At 33.3% G+C, this 18,386-nt stretch overlaps 4 protein-coding genes across 6 annotated transcripts in view; 1 reads left to right on the forward strand and 3 right to left on the reverse strand.

The window, feature by feature from the left end:
* Positions 1–405: 405 nt before the first annotated feature.
* On the reverse strand, positions 406–5,995 carry PGAP3 (Per1-like protein PGAP3). 2 transcript variants are annotated; one of them, XM_019843447.2, is made up of 9 exons: positions 5,583–5,718; positions 4,488–4,630; positions 4,065–4,217; positions 3,707–3,831; positions 3,443–3,576; positions 3,172–3,376; positions 2,606–2,732; positions 913–1,028; positions 406–590 (listed from the first exon to the last, which is right to left on the reverse strand). In XM_019843447.2, exons 1-7 carry the CDS (start codon positions 5,716–5,718, stop codon positions 2,657–2,659), a joined length of 972 nt encoding a protein of 323 aa, XP_019699006.1. In that variant the 3' UTR covers positions 406–590; positions 913–1,028; positions 2,606–2,656. The 2 variants fall into 2 exon arrangements, with proteins under 2 accessions (XP_019699006.1, XP_019699005.1); XM_019843446.2 differs by lacking the exon at positions 406–590 and having other exon boundaries at positions 690–1,028; positions 5,583–5,995.
* A 5,732-nt stretch (positions 5,996–11,727) lies between these two features.
* On the reverse strand, positions 11,728–12,393 carry LOC109504263 (uncharacterized). Its single transcript, XM_025305610.1, has 3 exons — positions 12,230–12,393; positions 12,001–12,139; positions 11,728–11,921 (listed from the first exon to the last, which is right to left on the reverse strand). Exons 1-3 carry the CDS (start codon positions 12,376–12,378, stop codon positions 11,748–11,750), a joined length of 462 nt encoding a protein of 153 aa, XP_025161395.1. The 5' UTR covers positions 12,379–12,393; the 3' UTR covers positions 11,728–11,747.
* A 451-nt stretch (positions 12,394–12,844) lies between these two features.
* LOC105187777 (uncharacterized) lies at positions 12,845–13,680 on the forward strand. The gene is made up of 2 exons (XM_011148776.2): positions 12,845–13,050; positions 13,142–13,680. Exons 1-2 carry the CDS (start codon positions 12,908–12,910, stop codon positions 13,347–13,349), a joined length of 351 nt encoding a protein of 116 aa, XP_011147078.2. The 5' UTR covers positions 12,845–12,907; the 3' UTR covers positions 13,350–13,680.
* Positions 13,681–14,727: 1,047 nt separating this feature from the next.
* The window catches only part of LOC105186664 (cytochrome P450 4C1), a 46,261-nt gene continuing 42,602 nt past the window's right edge, over positions 14,728–18,386 (reverse strand). The window contains exons 8-10 of one of the 2 annotated variants that reach the window (XM_025305619.1): positions 15,395–15,572; positions 15,007–15,186; positions 14,728–14,944 (exon numbers count right to left, since the gene is read on the reverse strand). In XM_025305619.1, the coding sequence (XP_025161404.1) occupies positions 14,778–14,944; positions 15,007–15,186; positions 15,395–15,572 (525 nt within the window). In that variant the 3' untranslated portion in view covers positions 14,728–14,777. The remainder of the gene's footprint in view (positions 14,945–15,006; positions 15,187–15,394; positions 15,573–18,386) is intronic. The other variant, XM_025305618.1, reaches the window with a different exon arrangement.

Raw genomic sequence — 18,386 nt, forward strand, 5'->3', positions numbered from 1 at the left:
TCTCGAGATAGACATCGTTTTCTACTTTCATTATTTTTACTTAGAGAACAAATCATTTTTATAATAGTTGATATGAATATTTCTGTACAAACGGTTTCTCATTTTTATTTATTTCTAAAAGCAATATTTGATATTTCAATAAAAAGTACGTAAATTTAAATATTAAAATCGCAGCATGAAACGTAATGAAATGGATGAAGTTTCGTTTTTTATTACTTACTCTGTATAAGTGTCCAACTTAAACTGTAGGTTTCCAATTTAAACATCATTTTGTAAGTTCAATGGTTGGTAAATGAGAGACAGCTAATTTTTGTCATCATATAACAGAATCATTTTATTTACTGTATTTACATATTTACATTAGTTTAATTTAGAAACTATATTCAGTTATATATATATATATATATATATATATATAAGATTTGTACTGTATTAGGTAGCTGATATGTATCAGACAAAATATCAAGCTTTATGAGTTGTGCAAGTTTTGTCGTGATTAGGGTTCGTATTCATAGTCAGATCTGATAATTAAGGTCATCTTAAGTTTATTTACAGATTTTCCACAGTCAATGAAATGATCCATATAGGACCTGAAAATAAACCTTAAACTTAACTTAAAACGATCTTAAATATAAGATTTGACTATAAATATGGGCCTAGATCATGTTTGGAAAAAAATTCAGTGAGCCTTAAATAACAAGAGTGGTAATATTGAATATGAAATATTTAAGAGGAAAAAATTTTTGCTCTGTTACATAGATAAATAGATATTTAAACATTTGCGCAAGCTATTGTCGTTTACATTTAATTATGGTACAAGATATTTTCAGAGATAGCATTAATATTTACGAAATTTAAGTGAAGGACTGATTTTTCACATATTTTACACTTTGATGTTTTATACATACGTACAGTTGAAAAGAAGACGATTTGCAACAACATATTTATAACGAATCTGCTATCATATTTAAGAGTGTCTGTAAGATTAATAACGTTACTATCCTCCTGCTAATGTTTACTATACTATCCTAAAAAAAGAAATTTATATGAGTATTTAATTATGAATATTAAAAAATTTATTGCAATAATCTTAATATTATATTTTTCAAGTTTTTAGCGATATTACACACACACACACACACACACACACAACACACACACACGCACACACATATATAAAAATATATATATACATAAATATATATATATATATACATTTATATGTATATATATATATATATACATTTATGTATATATATATATATATATAAATACACGGTAAAATATATATTTATCTGTAGCAAGTAGAATTAACATATCTTAATGCATTTTATTATTAATTATGAAATAAAATTTTATTCTGATATTGGTTATACATGACTCAGTTATACATGACCTAGTATCAAACATGCCAAAAGAATATATATTGAAATTTTAAATATATATAAAATTTTAAATATATATAAAATAATTAAAAAAAATTGTATTCTTAATTCCATTTTTTAGATATGTAAAATGTATAAAATTTACGTATATGGTAATGTATAAAATTTACGTATATAGTTTCCATTATAGAGACAAAGTTTATATATAGGGTGCTAAATTTCAAACGTAACAGGTAAAAAATCTCGAAAACTATGAGATATTAAGAAGCTAAAATATGTGTTCCATGATTTCGAAGGGGAAAGAAAATAGCATTATTAGATTTTTATTTGGAGGGCATTTTCAAGGTCAGTTGAAAGTCAACTTAATTTTTTTAAATAGAAAACCCAACTTTTTATTATATTTTCTTTTTCTACCAATTAATTTTAACAACTTTTGTCTGAAACATTTTTTTATTTGCCTAATATTTTTTAGAAATATTTAAGGAAAACTTGGTAGCTTTTTCAACATTTAACTTACGATATCTCGCTAACTATTCGTCGAAAGGAAAAATAATATTAGACTTTTTTACTTTATTTACTATCAAGAATATATTATTGTAATAGTGCCTTAACTTTTGTTAACTTATCAACTTTTGGAAATTTCAAAATTATTAAATTAACAAAAGTTAGAGCACTATTATAGTAATATATTCTTGATAGTAAATAAAGTAAAAAAGTTTAATACTATTTTTTCTTTCGACGAATAGTTAGTGAGATATCGTAAGTTAAATATTGAAAAAGTTATCAAGTTTTCCTTAAATATTTAAAAAAATATTAGGCAAATAAAAAAATATTTCAGACAAAAGTTGTTAAAATTAATTGACAGAAAAAGAAGATATAATAAAGAATTGGGCTTTCTATTTAAAAATATTAAGTTGACCTTCAATTGACTTTAAAAATGCCCTCCAAATAAAAAAACTGATAATGCCATTCTCTTTCCCCTTAGAAATTATGGAACACCTGTTTTAGCTTTCTTTAATATCTTTCATAGTTTTCGAGATTTTTACCTGTTACGTTTGAAATTTAGCACCCTGTATATAAGATATACATATTAACATTTTTTATATTCAAGATAAAATTCGGCATAAGCGATTAATATATTTCATATTAATTAGACATGACGTTACATTTAAATATATAAATCTATTATATCTAGTTAAAATTGATATTTTCGGGCTTACCCTGCATATTTTGAAATAAATATGAATTTGTATCATACTATATAAAGTCTTTTACTGCCTGTGATTAATATCTAGAAGTGATTTATAGTAACTGTTTTGCAGGTAGGAGCAATCTGAGATCATAAATCTATAAACAAATATATAGTAATCAATTACAACTATACACGTATACACGCACACATACACACACGTACTTTGAGAAAATAAATTGTAGCTCTCTTTCTATTGTAATTAAATTATATATTAATTAAAAATTTTATATACAAAATGCCTTTATGTGTTTATATGCAAAACATCTTGCACGAGAAGACAGAACATGTTAACCTGGACACACAAGGATTCCTGCTATTTTGTAAACAATAATGTGGTGAAATTTCGAGACATTCATAAAAGATTAGGAATCAGCGTACGCAACATCGCATCTCAATTATACATACGCTATATAGTATATTTACGCCCACACAAATAAAGAATTTAATTATAATAGTTACAATTTATTTCAGACTCACCCGTGCATATATTTGCATTTATATTATATAAAGATTATGCTGTATATATTTAATTACCTATATAATAATGGAATTAAAGGAACTGTACTAGCATGCCATAAGGAATGAGCATCAAGTATCCAAAAAATAGGTGGGAAGTCTGCTAATTCAAGTAAAGTGACAAAAATGGTCAATATGTTGAACCAAACAATTAAGTATGTATAAAATAACTTATTGCGATTAATGTACCACCACAGAATTGTTATCGCAAAAGTCGCTAAGCCTGAAAACGTTTTTTTATAGAATAATTATTTTCACAAAAACATTGATCGCATAATGTAAAACTTACCTATCAAGATATTCAACATCATATTATAGCTGTAATTAATTTTGCCTGACCATAAATGCGATAAATGCATACACAAGATGCTTATATATCCACAAGTTATTACAATAAATGCTTTATTGCTTTTATATGTTATCCTAAAAATAATAACTTTTCTTCAAATTTTGCATATCATCCTGAAGATTAATTAAAATACTTGCAATTCAATATTCCTGATATATATTAATTATGTTAGAAAGATGTATGAAACAAGAATATACACATTACCTTAAAAGCATGCAGTATAAGAGTGTAAGTACCATACTAAATGCACAAGAATAATCCATTGCTTCTGTAAATGGTCTATCTCGTGAATGGAATATAGCAGACCAGAACCATCCGTTTAAGCATATCTATAATATAATCAAATATTGTTGCTTCATAAGCAAAGGAAGGTTTAGAAATTATAAATCACTATGATGAAAAAAGAAAAGACTGATATAATTTAAATTTTAAATATCACAAATACTATTGTAAAAATCACTTGAATAATTTTTCTAAAAATATGATAATAGTTACATATCTTTTAGCTAGTATAAGATTAAATTTACTTGGTCTAGGATAGTACATTTTTTATTATACTCACAATACTAAAATATAACCAAGCATAAAACATAGGATTGGTACCATTCAGCTGTTTTTTAAACTTTTGAAACATTTTCAAGTGGGTATAGAAATTTAATATTGAAAAGAAAACAGATGCAGGTTCTTGACATCCAAACATGCGGATGAATGGCCACTGCAAAAATAAGAATGATAAAAATGCAAATTATGATTTAATACAGTTCTTTATCATAATTCAGTTTTTCACCATAATTTGATATATTAGATGAATAAAGATTTTTCATTCCATTATAAAAAAAATGACATTTTACAAGATATTGATATATTGGCACTTAATAGCATTATTATTATTGTTTATTAAAATAGAGCTATAACTTTTAATTCATACAGTAGTTATTATCTCTATGACATTGAGCAATGATTGTAAATCTTTGTATTTACTTACTTTTCCATGAAATTGTGGTACTTTTAACCCATGAGATATAAAAGAGTCTACTGTCTTCCATGTGCAAATATAACTACAATCTTCTTTGCAAGACCAATTTAGCAAAGTAAGTGATAAGGAGGGTTGTTTCTTAAAATTCTTTTCTGGAATGCATATTGAATGATTTCTCAGATTGAATGATTTCTCAGATAGACAAATTTCAGCATAGTGTCTGAATGGAGACTGAATTTAAGAATTAAAAATAGTAGTATAAATAGTAGAGATGTGTCCTCATACAAGAAGCATTGTAGCGACATAAAAAAGAAGTAAACTGATGAAAATTGCAGCAACATACCATGTATTATGTCGGCAAAAGGATGCAATTGATCAACAATATAACAAGCTGATATTTTACTGTAAAGTATGGGATAATAAATATGTATTTCTTACAACAAACATATTATAAACATGTTATGCCACTTCAATGGTATCATAAAATATACGAATGCCTATATGCTATTGCCAACATGTCTATCTACGTGAGATTTTAAAAGTTATATATTTTACAAGTTTTAAATGAATGATTAAAATTAATAGTTTATGTTTCCCATTATGCTATATTTATAAAATATGTAGTATTTCTAGTTGTATATTATAATATTTATCATTATATATAATAGAGCAATAGTGGCATATTATATGATATTGGTTATTTTATTTTAATATATCAAGAGGCACAATATAAAATATCTCACACTATTTTAACATCACTATGAAATAATTATTATTTATTATTAGAATAATTGCATTGGAGGTATTCAGATAAAGTTGAGGACAGATAACAATCAAAATTCATACTTATATACTGATACTTATATACTGATAATCATATTAATTATTAAAATATTGAGACAAAATTTATAAAAATAATATTCAAATACACAGTATCCATAAATAAGAAATATAATGTTCTTCTTGTTTTTGCACACACACATACTACTAAATCATTTGAATTGTTAAAAAGAAATTCTGAAATTATCAATCTTTGTTTTGCATCGTTTTTTGACAGAGATAGGTAATATAACAATCGAGTATACAAATTTTAACAGTCATTACCATCTTTGCAGTTTTTATTGCGACACAATGCTAGACATTGATTGTATACCTGCGACTTGTCACCTACTGAACCAACCGTATCTCCGAAAAGGCAAAATTGAAAGACTAACAATAAAATCCATGCCGTTGTTGACATGTCGTCAACGTGCTGAACTAACCAAACTAACCAATGGTCTGTTCTTTTTACCTGCACTACTGAAATGGTGCAATAAGTTAAAGTGAGAAAAAATATAGTGGTCTCATTCTAACTTATTGCACTAGTTCCGCAGTGCAGCTAAAAAAACAGACCACATGACTTCGGCTGCGTTCCAAAACTCTACTCGGAGTAGCGGAGTTAACTCAACGTCGTTCCAAAATGTGGTGTAATCTACTAAATGGGCGGAGCCTAATCGTTCAAAAATTCCAAGTAGACAGTACCCGGAGTTAACTCTTATAAAGCCCTAAACACAATGTCAGGCAACAGGCAATAAGAATAAAAATAGACCAATCACAATCGACTATTACAAGAATAATCTATTGTGATTGGTCTATTTTTATTCTTATTGCCTGTTGCCTGGCATTGGGTGCATTCAGTACTACACCGCTCATTGAGCACTAAGTGAGCTGTTGCATCTGATTGGTGTATATTTTTAAATCTAAAGGAATATACCAATCAAATGTAAAAGCTCATTGAGCGGTTGTAGTACTGAATGCATCCATTGTGTTTAGGGCTTAAGGGTCTACAGGAGGTCTACTAGAGACCTCTTGCGGAGATCCGCGAACTAGGCAAAATTATATTGCAAATTATGAACAAAATACGAAGAGAATCACCTTATATGTATGATATTTGCAATCAGGAGAAACGTCCGCAAGGTCGTACAGAGCGCTTTTTTGGAAAAAAAGTCGAAATAAAAATCGATTAAATAATTTGAATGAACGTTCATCCCGCGGTGCAGCACGAACCTATATTTTCATTTATTACAAATTTTCAAGAACCTGAATGCAAAATCAGGCTCTGTACGACCCTAGATACTAATATAAGGAAGATGTCCATGTATGTCTGATAAGGAAATATGATGTATGCGTGGCAAAATTTGTAAGTGTAGATGACACGGAAAGTGTAGCCCAGTTGCACTATAGTGCAATCTATATGATCTAACCTTCCTGCCTTGCGTTCGCACGAGCAATGCATTAGGATTAGCGTATATATGAGCAGTGCATAAGTATTGCCATGTGTATGTGTATGAATACCTTCCAGCTTCCACTTTAAAACATAAGATATTTTGCCACGTTGACGATATATATAACCATTAAATTGATATGGAATATTACTTGAACTATTATCGAGGTCCCTACAGAGCCAGATTTTGCAATCCAGCTGTCCATAATTTATGAAAAATAAATGAAGCGTCCGCCGTACCAAGCATCACTGCGAGTCACTCGAAATATCATTTTACGAGATGCAATATTTCGTCTCTTTGACGATACGTATTATTATCAAAATGTTGCAGCATCTTCTTCGTACTATTTCTGATATCGGTACAAAGCCGGATTTTGCAATCTGGTCGTCAAAAGTTTATAATATATAAATAAAGCCATCCGTCGTACCAGGCGTTAGAGCGAATCAGTTGAGAAATGATTGTAGGAGATGCAAAATTTCACCTCGTTGACGATATATTTAACCGCCAAATTGTTATAGCATCTTCTTTGAACTAACCCCGAGAAACCTACAGAGCCAGATTTTGCAATCCAGCCGTCAAAAATTTATAATATTTTAATAAAGCGAGCGTCATACGAAACATCGCAGCGAGTCCCGCGAAATACCATATTACAAGAAAAGATATTTTGCCTCGTTGCACTCATATATTACCACCAAATTGTTACAACATATTTCTCGATTTATTTCCGAGGTCTATACAAAGAGGTCTGTACCAGATTTCGCAATCAGGCCGTCTAATTTTTATCACAAATAAATAAAGATGCACCAAGCGTCAAGGCGGATCACGCGAATACAATTTTACAAGAAGAGATATTCCGCCTCGTTGACGATATATGTAACCGCCAAATTGATATGGAATATTCCGTGAACTATTATCGAGGTCCCGACAGGGCCAGATTTTGCAATCTGGCCGTCCAAAGTTTATGAAAAATAAATGAGTCCGCCGTACCAAGCATCGCTGCGAATCACTCCAAAAATTATTTTACGAGATGCAAAATTTCGCCTCGTTAACGATACGTATAATTGCTAAACTGTTATAGCATCTTCCTTGAATTACCCCTGAGGACCTTACACAGTCAGATTATGCAATCGGGCCGTCCAAAATTTATAATATATATATATATAAAGCATCAGCCGTACCAGGAGTTGCAGCGAATCAGGTGGAATACCATTTTACAAGAAGCAATATTTTGCCTTGTGACGTAATATATGAACTTGTTATAGCATCTTCCTACAACTATTCCCGAGATCTCTACAGAGTTAGATCTTACAAACAGGCCGTCAACAATTTATTATACATAATTAAATCGTCAGCTGTACCAAATATCGCAGCGAATCAGGCGGAACACAATTTTACAAGAACAAATATATTGCCTCGTTGACAATATATATAACCGCCAAATTATTATGGTATCTTCCTTGAACTATCCCTGAGAACCCTACAGAGCCAGATTTTGCAATCCGGCCGTCAAAAATTTATCATACATTAATAAAGCGTTCGCTGTACCAAGCATCGCTGAGAGTCACTCGAAATATCATTTCACGAGATGCAATATTTCGTCTCTTTGACGATACGTATTATTACCAAATTGTTGCAGCATCTTTTTCATATTATTCCCGAAATCGGTACAAAGCCGGATTTTGCAATCCGGTCGTCAAAAATATATAATATATAAATAAAGCACCCGCCGTACCAGACGTTGGAGCGAATCAGTTGAAAAATCATTGTAGGAGATGCAAAATTTCACCTCCTTGACGATATGTTTCACCGCCAAATTGTTATAGCATCTTTTTTTAACTATTCCCGAGAAACCTACAGAACCAGATTTTGCAGTGAGGCTGTGTGAGAAATGTATCATAAATAAATAAAGATTTATGAAGCATCGGGGTGGATCACGTACAATACCATTTTACAAAATGAGATATATTACTTCACTGATGTAATATATCATCATCATATTGTTATAGCATATATCTAAAACTATTCCCAAGATCCTCACAAAGCTAGATTTTGCAATCGGACTGTCTAACTTTTATTATAAATAAATAAAGATGCATCAAGCGTCAAAGTGGATTATGCGAATACAATTTCACAAGAAGAGATATTCCGCCTTGTTGGCGTAATATATATGTAACCGCCGAATTGATATGGAATATTCCTTGAACTATTATCGAAGTCCCTACAAAGCCAGATTTTCATTCCGACCGTCAAAAATTTATCATATATTAATAAAGCGTGTGTTGTACGAAACATCGCATCGAGTTCCGCGAAATATCATGTTACAAGAAAAAATATTTTACCTCTTTGCTGTCATATAACAGCACCAAATTGTTATAACATATTCTTCGATCTATCCCCGAAGTCTTTACAAAGCCAGATTTCGCAATCAGGCCGTCTAACATTTATCGTATATAAAAGACTGTACCGGACATTGCAGCATGTCACGTACAATACAATTTTGGAACATGAGAAATATTACCTCGTTAACGTAATATATTACCATTAAATTGTTCGGCCGTATTCCTTGTATTATATCTAACGTCGCTATAAAGCAGGATTTTGATTATTAACGCACACATACATATATATATATATATATATATATTATAAGCGACTGTACGGGACAACAGGTAACTGTTATCTGTTAACTCCTATAAGTAACTGTAGGAACCATTAAAGTTGTTGTAATATTAGAAGTTTACTAATGAATTTATTTTTATTTTTTATATTTCAAGACCGATTTTGTAAATATATATTGGGGGGGGGGCAGGGTACCAAATTTCAAACGTAACAGGTAAAAAATCTTGAAAACTATGAAAGATATTAAAAAAAGCTAAAATACGTGTCCCATATTTTTGAAGGGGAAACATAATGGCATTATCAGTTTTTTATATGGAGGGCATTTTGGAGGTGAGTTGAAGGTCAAATAGAAGGTTAAATAGAAAACTCAATTTTTTATTATATTTTCTTTCTCTACCAATTAATTTTAACAATTTTTGTCTGAAACATTTTTTATTTGTCTAATATTTTTTGAAATGTTTAATATTTAAGGAAAACTTGGTAACTTTTCCAACATTTAACTTACGATATCTCGCTAACTATTCGTCGACAGAAAAAATAGTATTAGACTTTTTTATTTTATTTTGTTCGGAACTAGCCCGAACATATGATAGCTCCGGAGAGCTGGCTGGAAGTACGGGATCGCAGAGCGACGTCCGCCTGCGTCTAGGCTCGCTCGAGTCCGCTCGGTGACCGACTGGTCGTCCTGATCAAAGGCCGGGGCCTCGTAAGGCGACCACGGACCCTGCTGATCAAGCAACGTCGCGCGCCGACTGGGCCATGCCCAGGGACGGTGGCGAGAACAAGAGAGAAGAAGCACGCGCACGTGCCAACGTAAAGTGACACGCAGTGTAAAACGCAATGGACGCAATAAACGCAGTAGTAAAGCAGAAGAGAATAACGCAGAAGAACATAAACGTAGCTATATACAAGCGAAACAACGTCGCTTACGCAAGTCCCGCAGGACACACACGTCCGTGACGTCAACGGTGCGCGGCACCCGAAGCACGCCAAGGACGTGCAACGAAACGACCTCCGTCGTTTCGGATGGCCTGCCGCCCTTCCGGACGTAACGGCCAATAGTCAGCCACGGTCCCGAGGACGCGTGGAAATGGAGCTCCGGCTCGCAGGACAACCAAGTCGCTCGCTCCTGCGAGAAAGCCAAGTTCTCCTAATGGACACTTGGACGAAGGAGCGCGAACGCTCTAGGACCGAGCCGGTCCAAAACCGCCAAAGGCCCCCCCCTACGGACACTTGGGCAATAAGGGAGCTCGAAGCTCCGTGGAGACGGTCGGTCGCTCCTAAGATCACGGCAACGCCGTGAGCCCGATCACAAAACGAGATTCGAACCATTCAGAGCCTCAACCCAGCAGGGTGTATCGGCCACATTCAACTCAGCAGAGTATACAGAGCAGTGGTTCCGAATCTGAAACGAAATACCCGATCGCCCTAGGAAGCGCGTCGGTAATCACCATTACACGATGCACTAACGCGTAGCACTACGTGCTACATAAAACTGGCCAGGCAGAAGACAAGGCAAGGCGAGAACCAGGCACCGCGCGCCTGGTTATATATCCGGGCGGTCGAATCTTGCCCGCGGGCAGCGGAATCGCGAGCCGCGCCGTGTAGCGGCCGTGGTTGGACCTAGTGGGGGTCCCGCGCGCTCGCTCGCGAGAACCCGCGTCCCCCGCCGCTAGCGAGAACGCCCCGGGAACCAGGCCGCCCGCCCTGCAGCGTTGACTCGCACCGACTTTCCGTACGGCATCACGTGCCGTACGGAACATATTTACTATCAAGAATATATTATTATAATAGTGCCCTAACTTTTGTTAACTTATAGACCTTTGGAAATTTCAGAATTATTACATTAACAAAAGTTAGGACACTATTATAGTAATATATTCTTGATTATAGCAATATATTCTTGATAATAAATAAAGTAAAAAAGTCTAATACTATTTTTTCTGTCGACGAATAGTTAGCGAGATATCGTAAGTTAAATGTTGAAAAAGTTACCAAGTTTCCCTTAAATATTTCTAAAAAATATTAGGCAAATAAAAAAATGTTTCAGACAAAAGTTGTTCAAATTAATTGGTAGAAAAAGAAGATATAATAAAAAGTTGGGTTTTCTATTTAAAAAAATTAAGTTGACTTTCAACTGACCTTGAAAATGCCCTCCAAATAAAAATCTAATAATGCTATTTTCTTTCCCCTTCGAAATCATGGAACACATGTTTTAGCTTCTTAATATCTTTCATAATTTTCTAGATTTCTTACCTGTTACGTTTGAAATTTAGCACCCTATATATATATTTACAAAATCGGTCCTGAAATATAAGAAATAAAAATAAACTCATTAAAACGCGCGCATGTGTGTGTGTGTGTGATGTGTGTATAAATAGAAATGTTAAAAAATCTTACCGAAAATTGCAAGTACAAGTCTTACATTGTATAATGCCTTCAGCCCTTTTCGACCTCGCCATGAAAAGAGAACGGAAGCTGAATCTGCGATGCTTTCCTTTAGACATAGAGTTATCGCTTCTTTGGCATTGAAGCCTCCAATGTTTCTAAGATATTGCACCTGCCAAACATAAATTTCTATTATTACGTTTAATAAGTATTACACATGTCATAAGTCTAAAGTTTTATTTTTTACTTACAACGTTATTATATTCGTCATCATTACTTTTTTCAAATGCCTCAACGTCCTCGACAGATTTTATCGGTATGACGCTTGGTTTTATTATTTTTGACCTGTTATTCTGTTTCTGTGTATCCCGAAGAATAGCATATATTTCACTGAAAAAGAAAACGTGTATTGAAACATTGATATTGACAAGAAATATATTATACTAAACTTTTATTTAATCCATTCTATGTTATACAAACTTGACTTTTGCCTCAATTCGATTTAACTGCTCTTTTTCATCATCTCTCCTGGAATGATTAATGAACACCACATGCTTAAATATAATTGTATTGACTTTAGACAATCTTCGAGAAATAACTCCCGGAAGAACCTGACCAAAAATAATCATATCTTTACATGATGCAACACTAAGTTCTTCACAGGATGTACCCTATGATATGATGTGCATGTCTTCCTTTATCTAATATCACAATAATTATAGACCTACGATTTGGTATCAGCAGTCCGGCGTCGACGACTGACAAAAATATTTTGGTTAAAATGTTATATTGTAATACGCAACACCATTATATTGCAGTGTTTAAAAATTGTAATAAAAAGTATAAATATTGCGCATTTCTGTACTGCGCATTATTTTGTCTCATATTGCGATGCGCTATGATGAATATTATTTTATCGATATATGACTGTTTAATTGATTGGTTACAACGTTGTGCCAGAGAATTATTATCTAGTTTCGGAAGATATATTGATATATGCATTAGAAATGTTGAGAACTCTGAAGAAAACGATGGAGGGGATACAGCATTGGCGGAGGGGGGAAACTTGCCTGTGTTAAAGGAGCTCCAGCATAGTGTTGCATCAGTCGCTCTGTAAAGACAAGGTTCAACAGTAGCTTCCACATACAGTAAACCAAAATGTCCGATGTCAAAGTGAACGCTACACAAGCAAATTATTACATGCCTGTTCAACATGAGGATGAGGATGAGGATCACCTAAGGTGGAAACAAAAGTGCGACGAATGTTTCGAGAAGCCATCATACAAAATAGAACGTAAGAAGTAAGTATCAAGTGTGAATTTGGTTGGTACTTTGTGTGCACTTTCCCGATCGAATTTTTAAATATATATAACATTTATTGTATTTTTATAGCATTTCTGAGTCATGTCATGCTACTCGCATCCTGGGGCGCAGATACGCTTTGACTACAACGCCTTATAAGTATTTGGAGATTGGACTCAATGTACAATCTCGTGTACCCGTCGTGGAAATAGTCCTCGGTGACAATCGCGGTAATCAACTAATATTACATGCAGACACTTGGGGAAAACTGATGGAAAATCGTGATGCTATACAATGACTTCTGGAAGCGAGCAAATCATCGTAATTTCCGTTACGGATTCGAGGTTTAAGAGTGGAATTGAGCTAAATGGTTCAAAAATTGTAAAATTAACGCTATCTTCTAAGTGTTTGTATTTGAATCCTGCTACCATGAACACGTTATTTATTTATGAACATTGCATTGATCATATATATACGCAGTTGTCTGAACAGTCATATCTTGTTAGATCAAAATTTCAAACTTTTGTAAAAGTTCTTCGAAAAAAATTTACCGAAATGTGTTATGCGGTAAAAGCGATACGTGAAAGCGCTGGCTTTGACGGTGAATCACTTATTGATTGCAAGCTACTGGCATGTGCTTTGAAAAATATCATGTGCGAAGTTATGAGATGTTTATTCTGAGAAATAAATTACTTTCTTATATGATACATCTTTTTTTTTACTTTAGACCACATCCTTTCTTCGAAAAAATATATCAACTATTGCATAGTTCAAACCTTAGATTGTGTAGACCGAGCCTCTTTGACTCGAACTATGCGTGATAAATATTTTCTCTCGTGACGCGATGGCGTGTATGATGATACACACTCTAAGAATCTTCACTAGACGTCTACTAGCAACAGGCGACGGTGGTCTAGGAGTTTTAGAGTATTGGATAGTAACCGCGAGAGCCCAGGTTCGAGTCTACCTACATCCAGACAGTTTTTCTCTCGTGACGTCACGGTCGCCATCTTATCCATGGAAACAAACAATTCTAGGGAGGAGGAGGGGGGATATTAATAAAAGAATTATTAACTAAAATATTTAATTAATAAAGGCAGGTTTTGCAAAAAGTTTTTGGAAATTGGGTTAGAACCGGCCTAGCTATTCTACTGTCTACGTATTTCTCTAAATATTGGAGTAAAGAAAATGAAAAATATTGTGTTCTTTTTTCTAAACCAAAAATTACGACATTTATGCTACTAGCCGCGAACCACCTTGCCAAATCAACTGTCTTCTTCACGTTGTTGCAGATCCACCATTTTGTAAAGTTTAATTATGAAAAAATCATTTTTTGTACTTTTTGACATGCTTCATAAAGTTATCAAACTCATTTTTTAATAGTATGATTTAATAGTATGATGAGTAAATAAAAAATCCACAAAATAGATCTCTTTTTCAGCCGGTTACATAGATGTTGCCTTTTAAGTGTTTATTGGGACTTGTTTCGGATGAAGAGTGTCATGTTGAAACATCCCCTTATTAAAGGGAAATTTCAAGTATAATTGATTTCCTTATATTAGTCCTTTGCTCCATGCTTTAATTTAATTACTTTTATATATTTTGTCACATTATATGTCCACCAATTTAGTTAAAAAGAACAAAAAGATTATCATTTAATTATATTAATAAGAAAATTTCTATTTTCTATTCCTCACTGCGTATATATTTTTACAATATTGTGCTGTTAATTCCTCTTCTCAATCCTGACTTTTAAAGGCTTACGGGATCCTAATAGCATTTCCATCTTCAACTCTATTTCATTTATTTCCATCCTTCTGTCCACTTTTAATACGAATGTACGCAATAAAGTTGAAATGACGACTTTCATAGACATCATTCCATACCTTGAACCTATAATTTTATCTATTAAACATATATTCCGCCACAGCTGATTTCAAGTCATTTATATCTACCTATACAGTTCCTTGGACCGTTACTAAAGGGTATGTAACAATAAGGATGTATATTTTTTATGTTCTCCGGAAGAAATCTATCTGGATCGAACGTTAACGCATTTGGCCAATACTTTTCATTTCGATGCATATGTATTATTCCTATAAAAACTTCAGCGCCTTTCGGCAAAATATATTCTCCTGAAACATATCCTTTTATAAAAATAAATATTATTGTAATAAAATATTCAATAGATAAACTTAAACAATTACAATAAAATTAAACTTAAACAGTTTTATATTTTATTGTACGGTGTAATAAATATCTTTATTGAATAACACACAAACAATTGTATACAATGTAAATATCACATATGATTTCACTACAACATTACATTTATAAACAAACCTATTTGTAAATTTTCATCAAGTCGTCGTAATATAACAGGTGCAATTGGAAAAAGTCTTAATATTTCCTTGATAACACGTTCCAAGTAATTCATAAATTGCAAATCTTCGAACTTCACAGGCGCGGTTTTTGGATCTTGTGTGCCATAAATTTCCACCAATTCCTCGTATACTTTTTCCTTTTAAAAATTAGTTATAAGTTAAAATTAGTATATCGGCGTCAGAAAGCGCGCAGAACTTACTGACAGACTCTGACAGCACATTGGCGATAGAAACGCAATGCAGTTTATTATTTCATAAGTTTTAAAGAATTCTCAAAGTTTGATCTTATTTTGATTCATTTAGGTGAATATCCTTCTTTAAATAGTAATTTAAACCGGCATTAAACTTTATATTGTACTATGTCTGTTACTCGTTTTTCTATACTATTTTAAAGACTTCTTATTTTTCAGGATGATAATATGATTTTGTAGAAAATGAATAATATGATGTTTTGTAGAAAATGAATAATATGATGATGAAAAGATAAAAATTATTCTTTATTTTTTATGACATCAAGTTGCACTAGCATTGTAAAACTGTAAAATGCTTTTCGTTTCTAGCTATTTTGGCTCGAACGCATCGTATCTACATATTATATCGTAATTGTGAGAGGAATTAAAAATTATTCATATCAAGGTTGTGATGCCCAGCATCATGAGCTCGGTTAAAGATCTGGGCCTACAAGTGGAGCATCAGAAAACTGAGGCAATGTGCTTCCATGATAAGGATTTTGTCTAGGACCCAGATATTAGATAAAAATAAACTTCGTATTCCCGTGAAGGCGCAGCTGAAGTACTTGAAACTCCTGCTAGATAGGCGATGGAATTTCAGGAGTTATTTTCAGAGGCTGGCATCCAGGATGCACACAATCCGTAATGTATTTGCTGGCTTCATACACAGTTAAAAACATTTCGTACTTTTGTTAAAATTATTTGTATGTAGAAAGTTTTGTGTTAAATTTTTTACATAGTCATGTGTTAATTTAACATATCGTTGTTGTGTTACCTAGACTTTCTTGTGTTAAATTAGGATTATTTATTTTCAAGTGTTAAAATGACATTTCCAAGTATTAAAATAACATAATTTATATGTAAATGCATGAATTCTTGCTATGACATATTTTATATGTTGAAGTCAACACCTAAAATGTGTTACTTTTCTCATTATAACAGTTACCTTGTGTTAAATATACGTATAATGTTAACATTTCTGGTATGTGAAGATTGGATTTTTAACACATAGATTATGTCAATCTAACATTTTCATTTCATTAAATCATAGATCATTACTTTTCCCAAATGTTGAAGTAACATTCATTGTATGTAATTTAACACAAACTGTGATTCTTGACAGCGTTAAAATGTTAAATTTTTGTGTTAATTTTTTACATATTATGTGTGTTATTTTTTAACATATTTTCTGTATGTTAAATTAACACGTAAATGAGTGTAGATGATTTAAGAAACATGAAATATGTTAAATTTCTCACATTATTTCTTACAGTGTACACAACTTGAATGGTCTTAACTAGAGAGTTCACCGCCTACATGTGAACTTAATAGTATCGGTCATCCTCAACAGAGCCCGTATGAACATAAGCAATAAAGACCACAGATCGCAATAAATATCTGATGCATCAGATAATGCTGTCGGTGGCCTTGAGGATGACGCCGTGCTATCTTTCTGTACATGGCGATAGACATTCTAGCCGGCTAGTTCCCGCTAGAGCTCGTTTCAGTATACCGAGATATATCGGTGTACGGAGAAGTTGCCGAGTTAACATCACAGCCGGAATAGAAGTAGCCTTACGATCTTAGACTTAGGATCTAGACCAAGAGTCTTGGTTCCAAGGCTGACACACTTTCGTTCTCTGAGTACCCAAGGTCGGTCGGGTCTATTTAGCCCTGTCTCGCCGAATGAGTGGACAAGAAAAGACATGAACTTACTTTCCGGCTGGCACAGGTTCTCACCGGACACGGTTTTTTCGATGGCTGCTGTGCCGGATCGGAAAAAAACTCGAAAAAAAAACGTTATGGTTCTGACTGAATTTTTCGATAGCGTGGTATTATTAATATATACAGAGTGTCTCAGAACTTTGGGACACGGGCTCCGTAGGGACATAGAGCTAAGTGAAAAGAACAAAAAAGTCCTGTACCATAATGTGAAAATCGTAATAGTTTTTTAGTAATAACCGCGTAAAGTTCGGCGTTTTCCACGCCCATCGCGGCCTATAGACGCTGCGCGGCAAGCTGTGTGTGTAGGAGCTGAGCAATAACTCGTCTCGCGCTGACTGTCGCGATGGCGTCTTGGCGCTTTGACACCGCGTGACGGTCAGCGCGAGTCACGTTATCGCCCCTACGCATACAGCTTGCCGCGGAGCATCTATAGGCCGCGCTGGGCGTGGAAAACGCCCAACTTTACGCGGTTATTACTAAAAAACTATTACGATTTTCACATTATGGTACAGGACTTCACATTATGGCAGAGGAATTTTTTATTCCTCTCACTTAGCTCTATGTCTCTACGGAGCCCGTGTCCCAAAGTTCTGAGACACCCTGTATATACAGGGTGTCCCATTTTAAGTGTCCACCCCAAATATCTCTCTTATTTTTGATTTTAGAGAAAAATGGTTCAGACACGTTTTGTATGGTTTCGAGGGGGCCATAAGATGGTACCATTGATTTGACCTTGAAGAGTCATTTGAAGGTCACGTGAAGGTTACCTCAATTTTTTTAGATAGTACTCCCTATTTTTTTATTACATATTCTTATAGCTGACCTCGAGAACTTCCCAAAACACTATAATCAAATGTTTTTTGGTGAAGTATTTTCAAGTTATAAAGCTCCAAATTTACAAAATTTTGATAAAAATACAAAATATTTCGTAAAACATTCATTTTCCGATAGTCTTATCTTACATGATCCAACAAGTCAAGGCAAGATCCGAGCATG

This window comes from Harpegnathos saltator, unplaced genomic scaffold (genome assembly GCF_003227715.2).
Source record: "Harpegnathos saltator strain DR-91 unplaced genomic scaffold, Hsal_v8.6 scaffold703, whole genome shotgun sequence".
Lineage (NCBI taxonomy): Eukaryota > Metazoa > Arthropoda > Insecta > Hymenoptera > Formicidae > Harpegnathos > Harpegnathos saltator.